Source organism: Brachycentrus maculatus, unplaced genomic scaffold (genome assembly GCF_059751285.1).
Source record: "Brachycentrus maculatus isolate JH-2025_06_01 unplaced genomic scaffold, ASM5975128v1 h1tg000257l, whole genome shotgun sequence".
NCBI classification, from domain to species: Eukaryota; Metazoa; Arthropoda; class Insecta; order Trichoptera; family Brachycentridae; genus Brachycentrus; species Brachycentrus maculatus.
Genome location: NW_028281008.1, coordinates 1,326,401 through 1,341,653, shown reverse-complemented (window position 1 = coordinate 1,341,653; position 15,253 = coordinate 1,326,401). Strand labels below are relative to the sequence as shown.

The 15,253-nt window shown below is 31.3% G+C and overlaps 1 protein-coding gene across 4 annotated transcripts in view; it reads left to right on the top strand.

Annotated features, from left to right (window-relative positions):
- The window catches only part of Ca-beta (Calcium channel protein beta subunit), a 215,605-nt gene that overhangs the window by 24,204 nt on the left and 176,148 nt on the right, over positions 1-15,253 (top strand). For all 4 annotated transcript variants that reach the window (XR_015838064.1, XM_088265702.1, XM_088265703.1 and 1 more), the window contains exon 3: positions 6,920-7,591. Coding sequence is in view for 3 of the 4 variants with exons in the window: in XM_088265702.1 (XP_088121828.1) it covers positions 6,920-7,591 (672 nt within the window). In the remaining variant the exon portion in view is untranslated. The remainder of the gene's footprint in view (positions 1-6,919; positions 7,592-15,253) is intronic.

Sequence of the window (15,253 nt, the reverse complement as noted above, 5' to 3'; positions counted from 1 at the left end):
ATATCTGAAATTTTATGAATTTTCTTTCGTGTCTACATCCTAAAATCGATGATGAAAAATATGAATATCTGGGTACTGGAAGTCAGGGTTTACAAATCTGTCATAGGCTGGTTTAAGTGATCACTTTTTACATGTGTAACCTTCACTATTCTACTCACGATAGACAACCACATATATAAAGTGATCACTTAAACCAGTCTATAACAGTTCGTAAGCCATAATAATACCCAGACTTCCATATTCTTCTTCATCGTTGCTGGGAAATCAATTTAGGAAAATAAAGTTCCTAAGCGGACAAAACACAGACTTTTACACAAAGGTTTTGACACATTCGAAATATATGTTTCATCATCGTGTGGTTTCACAAAGAATGTAAAAAATGACGTTTTTCTTTTAAAAAAACTTTGATATCCATTAATGCTTAATACTGACGGCGCATGAATATATCAAGTTAATTATTTAAATAAAAGAAGTAAATCAATTACCGACATGTCACAGGTACGATGATGTTGGAAAAGACGAAACAAAAAGTATAGTAAAAATATTAATGTGAAAAACTATTTAATTAGTGTTTCATTCATTTATAAAATGCAGTTTTAACTTAAATTTTAATCATTAAATTTGTGTGCCTCAAATAAACTTGATATATCTTCTTAAAAAGCCGTGTTTAAATTTTGACTTACACGCTTCTTGATTTATTTACTAATTAATTTTATGTATTACCCAACTACGTTACTGTTGAAATCTACAAGAAAAGTGATAGCTACCGATTTATTACTACACAGTCATTAATCCGGAGCTTTTAAGCTCTATAACACAATATGAATGTACTCCATAATGTAAATTCTCTTTTGAAGGCTCAATCATGGTCTGGAGAAAATGCCTGCGTTTAATTTGATACATTTTTTTGATAACTTCTATATTCTTTTAATAAATCAATTCACTGTTGTATGTAAAAAAGGGAGATGATTTAATAAAAATAGTTTATTTTTATTTAACCGTTTAGTATACATTAAAAAATATAATAATAATAAAATAATAATAAAACCCTTATCCGCACTCCAATGGTGCATAGGGCTTATCTTGACCGTTTACATATAAAGCAAAGGTGATCAGCCCTCCGCTTTAGCTTACCAGTCCAGGGTAATATTGAATAAATATGACAGTGAAAAAATCACTTATATTTATTTTACCCCCCTTGGGAATCGAACCCGGGACCTCCAGAATGGTAGCCGAGCGTGCTGACCATTACACTACGGAGGCGGACAAAATTATTAAACATAGCAGCAATATATGTTTTTTGGTATTTTTTTTTTTCGATTTTAGAGGAGCCTCATATAAGGATTTTTTGTCATATATTATATTTTAGGGATAATAATATGGGATTGAAGCATTTTACGATAATATTATATTTATAAATTACATGTAAAGGTAAAATAAATTATTTCGTTCTTCCAATATGACAAAACAGTGCAATGAATATAAATAATGTTACAATTTACTGGAAAAATTATTTTAAAAAAAACAAGATACTAACAGATTTTATAATATATACGTGAAAGGAAATCTTCAAAACGCTTACATCGTACAGTGATTCTTCGTTACATCGTTAACAAACGTAAATAGTTTTCCTCCTACAGCAGCTGTGGTAAAATTTTGATCAAACAAGTAATTTTCTTTGGACAAATTTGTAAGAAAAGTACCATTTTAACAATTTGGCCGCACTTTTAACACAGCTATAGTAATGCTTTCATATGAGCGCTAAATAAAGGAAAGGGTTCAATTAATTTTTAAATATGTTACACTTGACTGGCATATGTAGCATATTCTTCGTGTAGTAAACGATAAAGATATTTCTACATTTATCAAGCACAATACATTATAAACATATAATTTGTATAATTTTTTGACATCTCATCAAAGATGAAGAAGGATATGGAAGTCTGGGCATTTACGGGGCTGACGACCGTCATAGGCTGGTTTAAGTGATCACTTTTCACACGTGTAACATTCACCAATTCTACCCATTATTGACAACCACACTACTCTTGGAAGTTCTATATATATGAACCAATTTAAAAACCTTGTTCTTGAATCACTAGAACTGCACTAGAGACATCTATTGGTGAGATGTAAAGAAGCTTTTTACTAAGAAGAAACTCTTATATTAGTATGTGAGGTCCGAATCCTGGATTATAATCACACACATGAGAAACGCCAGAAAATATCATTTTCATTTTTATTATTTAAGCTTATAATTTGACCAGATAATTTATTTACAACATTTTGAGTGTGTCCAAATACTTGTATACAAAATCTGGATTATCTCCAATTACATGAGTTATTTTCATATTATTTTTTGACATCTCATCAAAGAAGAAGAAGAAAATGGAGTATATTCATATATTCTTCCATATCCTTTTTCATCTTTGATGAGATGTCAAAAAATAATATGAAAATAACTCCTGTAATTGGAGATAATCCAGATTTTGTGAACAAGTATTTGGACTCACTCAAAATGTTGTACGTAATTTGTAATTAATTTATAATACTACATCTTGAAATATAATTAAATTAATGTTTAAAAGCGTGGGCGTTTTTTCGTATTTTTTTACGGAATAACGTAACGTAAGAAAATTCAATTTAACTCGTTTAAAAAAAAAGTAATATTGTACCGAAAAAGCTCTGTGGATATGTTTCGACCAAATGATGAGTGTGTTAAATTCGAGTGCGCTTAAAGAGTTAATATAACGTTATTAAACATAATTACTATAATTTTACCATTCGGGCAGTTTCGAGATATTATCGTAGATATTATCGGTACTTTGTTGTTAACCCAGGACTGGTTACAAATTAACTGACTTATCTGAAGATATGAATGATAGTCTCATTGAAAAATTGCGTACAATGTATTGAAGGTTTTTGTAGCATTTTTCTATATTTTGTAAACTAGTCGGTAAAAAAACGTCGTTCCTTCGAGAAAACAACATCACAACTTCAAAGTTTGTTATTTTTAGCAGGCGCATTTAAAGCAAATAACTTTATTAAGAAATTATATTTTTATATTCTTTTCAATTAGTTGAGTTGATAAAAAGCCTTCACTATAATTACAATATAAAGTATAGAATATCTATAACTAAAATGAAATAATTATAATATCAAAAGATTTTTTTATATGTATTTTTATATATTTCACAAATAGATTTACTTTTATGTTAAGTTGTAAGAGAAAATAAATATGTTTTATGTGATTTTTCACTGTAATATATATTTAATTTTACCCCGGACTGACACCGAAGCGCAGGGCTGATCACCATTATTTTATTTAACCAACAATTTCGACTCCGATTCCGACTCCTGACCCGAGCACTTTTAAGTAAATGAAAACTTGATCATCCCAAGTTTTATTCAGTCTTCATCTGATTCTAAAACATATTACCTATTCTGTTTCATATAAATAATTGATGATGTATCATCTTGAATGCAAATTACATGAACCGAAGATGAACAGTCATCCTCCTCGGGTATTGGTCCAGAGTAATACAATATTAGAGTGAAATCAATGTCATCTTGATTATGAAATACACGAAAGAAAAGAGATCCGCTCTGCGCTTTAAGTACCAGTTCAGGGTAATATTAAACAAAAGTTAGAGTGAAAAATCACTTTTATTTATTGCGACCCTTTAGGCAATCAAACCTTGAGATCGGTAGCCAATTTCGCTAACCACTACATGAAGAAGGCGAATATATATTCTTATTACAATATTTAAAATACATAAATTTTCATTAATATACATTTTCATAGAAGTAAAAATTAATGAAAATACTATTATTAATCATTAAAATAAATATGTACATTAATTTCATTAATAAGCACTGTTATTTTTAATAACCCGTGTTACTTTTTTAAGGCATATTCTAAATTTTGTCTTTAAATAAAAAGGCCCTGATTAATTTTCTTTTTCTCTCAGTATTTAGCTCGTGTTATAGAAAATAAAATGCCTCGGGTTATAATATCAAACCACTCAATTTATCGTGTCCGTTCCGAGTACACATTTCGTTCATTGTTTTCGTTAATTTAAAAACGGCCGTGTTTAAACGAGAAATAAATTACGTTTTATCTTCCGAGATTGTTGGGCGCATCGTGCGATGTAATTTTGTCCAAACAAATATAAATGTTCCAGTGAACGTTGCATACGATTACTATAATTATCGCTAACGTGTTCCATGCGAGTACTTACACTTTTTTCATGTTATGAGAACATGTTACCTGTATCATTGAAACAAAATTCCCATGAGTCCGCCGTACTAAAAAAAGTCATGAGTTGAATTTTGTGTTGCCATTTTTTAAATAATTAAATTATATAGAGTGTTATTTGTGTGGGTACCTATGCAATATTCTGTTTATATTAATAATATTAATACACATTTAATCAATGACTTATTTTCAATAATTAGTATACAGGTTGCCCAAAGGGTATAAACAGTTTTTATGGTGTTATAATTGATATAAACAAATGAAAAGACTAAGGTCAAAAACATCTCTTTTTATTACACATATGGCATCTATGGTGTCAGTTGAAGAATAAACAATATCCGAAATTTGAGTATTGTGGTTGTCGATCATGGTATGAATGTTGCACTTTATAAAGTGGTCACTTAAATCAGCCTATATCAGATTGTAAGCCCTGTAAATACCCAGACTTCCTTATTATTTTTAATTTATACATATATATGTATGTATATATATATATATATATATATATATATATATATATATATATATATATATATATATATATATATATATATATTTATGTATTTATATATATATATATATATATATATATATATATATATATATATATATATATATATATATATATATATATATATATATATATATATATATATATATATATATATATATATATATATATATATAAAGCAATAAAATTTCAAATTTTAATACATATCACTTTGCCCACAAATAAAATAATTCTAGAAAATAAATATTTTCATTCTAATGTATGGTACATATACCAATTGCATGCCCTCCTATATTTTTTCGCTGCCATGCACTATAAAAATAACTACAATATGGAATTTAGAAAACCATAAATTGCATGTCTAAGTGACGTCCTAATCATGGAAATATTATTTAAATAAAGTAATTTAATTTGTTTATAAGCCATAATAATTTTTGGAATATTATATTTTACTATTTGTATTGCCATTCTAAGTAGGTATAAAGAGGGTACACTCTTAAATTGTAAGAAATTCGAAATTATCATTTGAGATTTGGAAATGGTTTTCAAACGTAATTTTTAAACCTATTTTGCCTCACAATTTCAGTGAGCACCTTTGTCGTATATTTTTTTTACGTGTTATTAAATCACATATGTGTAGTCAGATATGCCGTATTAAAAAAATCTTATCATTTTCTTTGAGGATATACAGGAACTTACACAAACATATCGCTTGTATACGGATTGTAAAACTTACAACGTATTGGAATAAATTGATTAATATAAATTAGCTCCTCTTTTGCCCTATACAGTATAAACACCTGTAAAGTATGGGTTTGTATGGTCAATTCTCATAGAAACGCCTACAAAAAAAACTTTGTAAAAATGCTTTTTTCTTAACTCTACAGAGTGTAAATTCTTAAGAACATGATAAGTTAATAAGGCAGTTACCCCCTGTGTGCTTAGTATGGCTATATAATTGCAATGATTAATCTCAATATGGGACATAACTTCTCACTTGTAAGCCAAAAGGATGATAAATTCCGATCAAAAATATTATAACACGATATAGAACCTTTTAGAATGCTTATATTACTCATAAAAATATTATCAATTACATCCATCTTTATATCCATTACGTATGAATATTTATATTGTTTTGGTAATTACACGGATGACTCATATTGTTTAGTCATTGCAAATAAATGATTCACAATTTTATTATCGATGACTAAAGTTACTTATTACGTCAAAAATTAAAACATAACCTCAATTTGCTCTGGGAATTCATATTACGTTTTTAAAATAACGGTCATTGGATTCCTTAAGTTTGCTTAGGTACTAAAATCATTCCTACTTAGGTGAATGGGATGGATTGTATGGAAAAACGGCGGATTTTACTAACAGTGTTAAACTGATCTATCCCCAATAGTATTCTTTGCAATATTGTGTATATCCACATTTTTTTAAAAAACAGTGGACAGTTTTTAAAAACATATATCAGTAAAGGGAGAGTAAACATATTCTTGCAAAGGAATTCCTAAACTTTTGGCATCAAGATTCAATTTAAAGAACAAAACTAAAAATTAGTTTTTTAACGCCTTCCCGATTGACAAGGAAAAAAGTTTTATTTTCTAACACCGCCGTTCATTACTCGATCTAAAAAGCTTTCTAAGCTCATTCTTGGATACATAAGTAATCTGAAAGCTCCTGCCACATTCCCAGGTCTGATATAGAAACTCTTGGTTTCCATTCGGACCCATCCATTAAAAAAAATCTTTTCTTTTTTAAAATTAAATACGGTATTTTATCAATCATGCATTTTTTGATGTCAAAGATACAGAAGTACTATCTACAAGTCTTCCTCTGTGGTCTCAATCCTGTGGATTGGTCTGGCGTTTGTTCCCTCGATCGTTCTCTCTATTATCAGGTGGAGGAAACACTCCATGTATTGTCTACAATAATAAGACTTCATTTTTTTACGAGTATTTTTCCACGCGACATTTGAACATCATGTTTGTACTTCTGATTTAGGATGCTTGTCTAGATCCACTATTCTATTCTAATAGTTTATTCGCATTTTGAGGTAATAAGTAACTTGAAATTTAACCGCCAAAATAATATGTAAGAATGCATGAGGCATGTTTGTACGGCACGTGTATGTCTGACAGCGCGCGAGGAGGCAGGGGACGTCGCCCAGCCCCAGCCACAGCGCCACCAGCGCCAGCAGCCTGCTGCGGCAGACGCTGAGCGACCCCGAGGAGCCCGAGGGGCCGGAAGACCTGGAGGGCCGCCCCGACTTCGTCAAGCGCAGCCAAGGGGACTACGCCAAGCGCGGAGACGAGGACTTCGCTTACAAAGGCCAGGACTATAAGCGCGGGGACGAGGACTTCGCTTACAAAGGCCAGGACTACAAACGGGGAGACGAGGAATTCACTTATAAAACTCAAGACTATAAGCGCGGGGACGAGGACTTCGCTTATAAAGACCAGGATTATAAGCGCGGGAACGAGGAATTCGCTTATAAAGGCCAGGACTATAAGCGCGGGGAAGAGGAATTCCCTTACAAAGGCCAGGATTACAAGCGCGGGGAGGAGGACTTCGCTTACAAAGGCCAAGATTATAAGCGCGGGGACGAGGAATTTGCCTACAAAGGCCAGGACTACAAGCAGCGCGGGGACGAGGACTTCGCCTTCAAGGGCCAGGACTACAAACGCGGGGAAGAGGAGTTCGCCTACAAAGGCCAGCCCGAGTACAAGCGCAAGCCGAACTACGAGCCGGAAGCAGAATCCGACGAACTTCATGCAGACAAGGCAGCCTCGCGGAACGCCGGCGGCTATTGGGTGTGTACTGAATATTTCATTCATTTTTCTAGTTCTGTGTTTAATGCAAGAAGCGCAATTAGTCAATGACCGTTTTTAATAAGCGATTCGTTCCCCATGAATAGATTTCGCTGATTTATCGGCGTATGGAATTCAACTCCCATCGATAATAATACTTCAGTATGATAATAATTGTTTTTATAGCAATTATTAATTATCAGACTTTGTAAAAACATTTAATAAGCACGTAAAGTAAATTGAAAAATTACCATTTATTACTTGCGCTTCTTTTATATAATATTTTGATTGATTTTTAAACATTTTTTCAGGTATAGCTTTGCACATATTATTTTAAGTAAACTACTGTTTTATTTCTATTTTTTATTTGCTTTATTTTAATACTAGTAGAGTATTTTTTTCTTCAAATTACTTTAATTCACGAAAGTAAATAAATAAATCATAATTAAATTTATTAAAATAACAAAGATAATACACAAATTTATTTTTAAATACACATCTATAAAATATGTCGGTCATAATACGTCGGTCAATATATTTTGGTTGTTGTCCTTCGTTTCGTATAGTAAATTTTTCAATTGAATTTCGCTTTTTGACATTTTATTTTAAAGTCTTAAAATATTTGCCTGACAAAGCACTAAATAAAACAAAATAAAACACATTCTATTCAGACCATCGCTTACAGATTTACGTCATTTTACCTATCTGCGAGTAGTTTATTAGCGTGGTAGGGATTTGTACATGAGCATCGTAAATAATTTTTATGTGTTTGAATATTTAGGTAAATTAGTATTTGCATATCATGTATCTTAGCGTATTGGTATTTGTGATGAATTGTCACTGCTGACCATCTGCCTACATCGAGTAAGCCGAGTGATGTAATCTTGTTTTGTGTTTTGTAACTTTTTGTACTACACTTTAATTCAATGCTTTACACCACTCGTTATTCTTATGTCGAAATCATACTTTATTGTTGATAATGAAACATGTTTTTCAATTAGGAGGACAGGTAAGTGAATATCAAAACATTATACGTTGAAATTGTTTTTTTCTTCGTGTATGTTTACTATTTATCATGATTTTAATGTGAACATTCATATCTTAAAACGGAACATAAATTTGGGTTTCTGATTACGTGCGTTGATGTCTCTACTTGAAGTTTGCTCCATATTAAAAATTCGTGAAGGTTTATATGAACATTGAAAAATATTAAGAAAGTGTTCATTAATTTGCTTTTTTACTCTATGATAAAACTAGTTTGATTCGAACATTGGTCAAATAAGTGCGAATTATAAAAAGTCGGTATATTTCGTATGCCGTAAGTGCATGATATCTCTCTTTAACGTATTTACTAACAATATATGTTATCAAAGCTAGCTCTGTTAAATGCATATAATATAGAAATAAAACACTTGTACAAGACCACTTTTTTTGGTTTATTTATATAAACACGACTTGTTTTGAGAACTACAAATATTCTCATCAACAAGTGAAAATAAAAACTGTTTGTGCGAATATCTGTAGTTCTTGAAACTAGTTATTTTTACATTAATAAACTCAAAGTGGTACTATTACAATTAATAAAGTGGTCTTATACAATTGTTAAATTGTATAAGACCACTTTATATATTTAAATCATTGTTCTACAATACAATGATTAAAATATATAAAATAATATTGTTCTACAAAACCAATGCTATTTGAATGCTAATTTTCAATGAACATAAATCGAGAGCTTTAAAAATCAGTTTCGCCTTATACCGATTTTTCAAAAGAGTTATCACCTGAATGCAGAACTATCCAAATCGCATATAACAAAAGTTTACAGGGCAGGCAATTCAACTTCCGAAAATGAGTTCTCTCAATCAACAAATAGTATTTATTTTGAATTTTACAAAAACTATATTCACATTACTCTGAACTTTCTGCAAAATAAAATCAGTAGCATAAAACACAATTAATGCATTTTACTAAAATTTACTTTAAACTGCGTATTCATAGGACGATATGTATTTACTCGTATGCAGTGGCGTGCACAGAGAGTTAATTAGGGTAGGCAATAGAGGTAGGTAGTTAGGTAAGCTAGGTACTAGTTAGTAAGGTAGGGTAGGTACTGGTGGCGTTTTTATGTCCATTTCTGCCTATACGGAACGCACGCCCCTGCTCGTTTGTATATATAAAAATTTAAAAGTATTTTGCTGTTGCCGATTTATGAAATATATTATTTTAAAGTGTACTTTTTTGAATAGATGTTAGCAAGTCATTATTGGTCCATTCACAAATGAACATTTTATTATGAATCGAATTGATTTCAATCTTCAACGTTGGTATAATCCATACCACGCTCTGATGTCGCAATAATAGAGTGGAGACTTGGAGTGAGTATGAGTGTGAGTATGAGTGGTGAGTAGGCTTCAGCTATGAGAAGTATTACTGTACCTACTCGGTACTCCATACTGACCATAACTCACCGTTGTTCATTTACATTTTGTACGGTCCCAAGATCCTATTCGAATGTCACCCAAAAATGTAGGTGGATAAGTCCGTATAAATTGTCGGAACCGTTACGTTTTATTTTACCAGTTTTTCTGTTAATCGAATACCACTTATCTAGAAATGCGACAATTTATAAGTCGCCTTCGTAATAAAATTATAAAAATGTTGAACAGGTGTGGTATTCCGGTCGATAGAGTAATAATTTTTAAATATAAATATATGAGATGTTACTTTTGCCGCTGATTTTAATAATCTCATTACGGTTTTTTTGAATTTGCACAAGTGTGTGCGACACATTTACATATTACAGCATATATATATAACACCTAATGGAATCACATGTAAATAATTCTGTCTTTACGATATATCCCCTCATCTTCAATGAATAAGAAAAAATACCAATTCAGTATATTTAAAAACATTGAAATTGAAGAAATTTACGCATATTTAGTTGCAGACGTACTTTGCAAAAATTTCAGAGTAAATAAAAAATTACATAGTTTATAAAGAAGTACATGATAAAAATAATTCAACATAATCAATTAGACGTAGTGCGCAAAAAGAACAATACAAAAAAATCATACTCTTGAAGAAAAAAAGACATTGAAAATTTGTGATTATTCATACAATATAATAAGAATTTTACTAAAAGTTCAATGAAGCATGTTTTTAGTATCTTAATATGCATCAATACGAAAAAGAGTACTATTTTACTATTTGAGGAAGTGAAAAATGATTATTTATCTTACAGCATTGAATGCCACCTATTTTAAATACATTGTTATAAAGCAAGTACAAACCTTTAATTAACGATACAATATTTGATCAGGTTTTAAATGCCAATAAGGACACAAAATATTAAGTAGGTACTTTATTAGATTTATAGTTTTTATGCAAACACTTAAAGAATTACGCATTTGCTAACGAGTACTGAGTTGTAATTCATGATTATCTATCATACATCGTGATAATGCGTGGCTTATACACGTATCAACAATTTAATTTAATATTAAAACTAAAACATTACACGCTCTTACAACGACTTCTAAGAACGATATAGTATAAAACTTTATTTGTTATTAAATGGATAAGGTGGAATGTTCAAAAATATTCCCAGGCCTTCTATAATATTGTTTAATGACATTTAATAGCGGTAATAATAGTTACTTGTTATACAATGACACGTAGGTATGCGTGTATAATCATTTGACAAGTTTACGCTGTTCTCAAGAAATTGACCAAAATTATATCATAATTTAGCATATTTAATGACGCCGTTAAAATGCTAAGTTAGAGACACATGTAAAGATTTAAGAGATTACGTACGCCAATATAAATGAATATCCTTACCTACGTACAATGTTTTCGCAACAAATTTATTTCGACTCAATAAAAATTTATCACCGAAAAATGATATAAAAACGACATACATTAAATGTACGACACTAATAGAAAAAAATGTCGAGGATAACTTATATTCAAATTGTGTCTAATTATTTTCATTTCGAGGTGCAAATACTCTTCTTGCGAGACGAAGCGAGATAGACAAAGCTATAAAAAATGCCAGACTTTTAAAGCACGATAAATTTTATTGCCCCGTAAGAAAGACAGGGATGATAAACATTGGGTTAAACGTTTGATGTAATATTTTTTAATGTGCGGTAAAACGATGTACATATAGTATGATGATATTCGATTGGTGATATAAGGAAAGAATGCAAGGCTGAGATAAGCATTATCGATAAAACGAAGAAAGTTTTGTTGAGATGGTTTGGGTGTTTGCATCGAATGAGTGAAAAAAGAACAGTAAAACAAATTTATCAGGCAAAAGTTGTTGGAAATAGCAGCAGAGGAAAATCGAGGAAAAATTGACATGATCAAGTATTTCTTGAAAGTGGTCAGGTCAGGAGTCAGAATAATCGGCGGGTACGTATGAAGAAGATGCAAATATGTGAGGCGAAGATTGTTTGCAAAGACAGATCGGCGTGGCGCTCTATTCTTTCTGACTACCCCTGCGATGAAGTTTAGTCATAAAAGTTAGTACGTTATTTAGTTATAAAAAGACTCTTATATTTATAAATCTAATATTCATAAAAAAACGTTCGTCTTTTAAGACATCAAAAAGACTCTTAATACCTTTTATAATTCCTTTTATATAAGCCTTCCCCTGCGGGGAAGCGGCGTGATGGTCAGTTAGTTTCATATGTATCACATAGTAACGGTTGGCCACCCCTGGTTCCGTGTAACAATACGATATCTCGAGGATAAAAACTTAGAAAAATAGCATTCGATACGAAAAGTAAGTACTAGTCAAAAAACGGGTTTATCTGGTTACATTCGCATGTAGGTAGAGACATCACGAAGACTACTTAGGCATTATGATCCAGCGCTTTAAATAATCTCTTTCATCAGGCCCAGTGCCAGCAGCGAGCGGTGGCCGGGAATATGACCGAGACAAAGAGCCGATGCCACTGTGCGATGTGCGATGTGCGACCCGACCGATACACATCCGTAGCCACTCCATTGTGCTGCTAGCGAGCTTAAATGTTAAAGGCCAAGTGGTTTAGAACTCACAGTGTTCCAGCACAGGGGGTTGATAATATTTGACGTATAATAGTATTGTCATATACCAGATCGTGATATTATATCACGGATCTGTCATTCTATATAAAATACGTACATACAAATATTTTCTTCTTTTTCTTCTGCTTGGTGTAGGCCTTATGGCCTGTTTTTAAGAGGAATTAGCCTCCTGCGATGTCAATCCCAGCTGTCAATACATCTCTTTGGTGGTCAGACCGGGAGTCTTCTACCTTGGGGTTGGCCGTGCAGTGCAATGTGGGGGGGGGGAGGGAGTCTGGATGGTTCCAACGACATCTTCGATCTCACATATTTCTCTTATCCTTCCTGTGTTCCTTATTCTATCCCGTATACCCTTGCCGGATATATTTCTTAGAGTCTTTATTTCTGACACTTTTAGCGCGTTTTTTTTGTTTTTGCGGTGTCCTCTCTGCATTCGATCCCGTTTGTCATGATCAAATATCATTATATTTAAAAAAAATAATGATACATAAAGTTTTACCAAATAACATTTTTATACGCCTTGTTTCAGGCCAATTTTCAACAATGATTGTTGAGGATAATCTATGAAAAAAAACTTAACTAAAACTTAACAATTATATTCAAAAAGCTCATGTTATTATTCTCATTTTAAAGTAAAATTTATCTTTTAAATATAAGAACAGGAAAACATAACTTGTTTCAGGTCCAAACCAAATAACTTTTAACAATGATTTCTGAAGATAACCGAATTCGAATATCCCCTGAAGTTTCACGCTCATTGAAAAGATTAGAAAGAGCTCTTTGCGGTGGTATGGACATGTGGAGCGAATGGATAGAGCGAGAGAATGACTAAGAAAATATATGTGGCGAATGTGAGAGGGAAAACAGAACGTGGACGACCGAAAAAGACTTGGCACGATCAGATCAATCAGAACCTAAAATCTGGCGGTGTCAAAAGTCTGCGTAATCGGAGGGCATGTATAACTAGATGTATGGATGTGAAGGAGGCTAGGAGTGTATGTCAGGACAGAAGAGTGTGGCGTTCCATCCTCTCTGCCTACCCCTGCGGGGAAACGGCGTGATGGTAGTAGTAGTAGTAGTAGTACAAAGTCTTGTTTTTAAACATAGAATATTTTCAATTCAAACAAATTCATTCACCGATTCAACAAAAGCCAACAATATTTTTTTTTGTATTCTGCAATCAAAATAAAAAAATGTCTTAAGTTTATTAAATATTGAAGGTAATTGCAAGATGGTGGAATAGAATACCAACCTCAATATTTATAGTCTGCTTTTAAGAGTTAAGAATAATACAATATAGCCTTCTTCCGAACATTGCAATTTTCAGATCTAACTTTATTCTTTAAATGTATGTTTTGTGGAATATTTATCCAATACCGCTAATCGCCATTACTGCTATTTTGTTGTAGCAAAAACAGACTGAACTATCTCTACCTTTGATATTTCAAGCAGCCGTTTTTTAATTAGTTACCGTTATGAATCCATCATTATGTTTTACTGCATTTATAGTGCATAGCCATATATTATTTTTTCACAGCGTTAATGTGGAACATTTTAAATTATTTAATTAGGTAGTATTTAAAAAATAACTATTAACACAGTATGTAAACATATTTAAAAACCTGTTTTTGGACAAAATATATTAAGATAAACTATATGTATTTTTGTTAATTTTTTTGATGTACGGGCTTGTAACTATGAAAAAATACATTAAAACCAACCAAAAATATACTAGTAATGGATATGGTTTGAACCTTACACCACTTTTTGAAATTAGTGGGCAAATAGTGCTTGAAGTTAGAAAAAATAAAGATGATTTATAAGGACTTGAAGTTAGAATGTTAAGGTTATTATATTATTGTGTATAGATGAAAAAACAAATTGATGAAAGCAAGAAAGATATAGAGTAGGATAAGTAAAGAAGTTGAGTTAGGAGAAAAAATATATAATTAACACTTAGGATGGATAATCACGTTTTATACGTTTCTCGAAGGTTATACATATGTAAGAAAATGGATCTTTATCGCATAATCCATCAATACATTACAAATGTACCTTACTTAAAATTAATAAAGAAATGCAGAAGTAAGTAAGATTTTGCCGAAGGAGATTAATATATTGAACAAATGAACATTTATATAGATTATATAATAAAATAAACAAGGAAATTAAAATGCTATTTCAATTTTTGTTCTGAATTTGATTTACGTTACGTTTTGTAGTATACATTGATGATTTGCTTGAAATATCGCTTTTATTTAATATAAAAATTAGCATAGTTTTTTTTTAATAATCCGTACCAAAAAAAAAATATTCAAATTACATGTCTTGTATTAATTCCTACAAGTATACAAAAAATATCAATATCTATTCAATTTTCAAAAGAATCGAAACGAATTATAGTATCACGAAATCACATAAATTAACACTGGACTAAACTTAATTTACAGGGTCTTACAAATAATGTAATTTAATGGTAAAATAACCAACACCTATTCAAGTTTTCGGCTTTGTCGTCTCGTAAATTAAATACGTGTATCGTAACTGCGAAGAAATTTAAATAAAATCTACTAGGTACCTATCAAC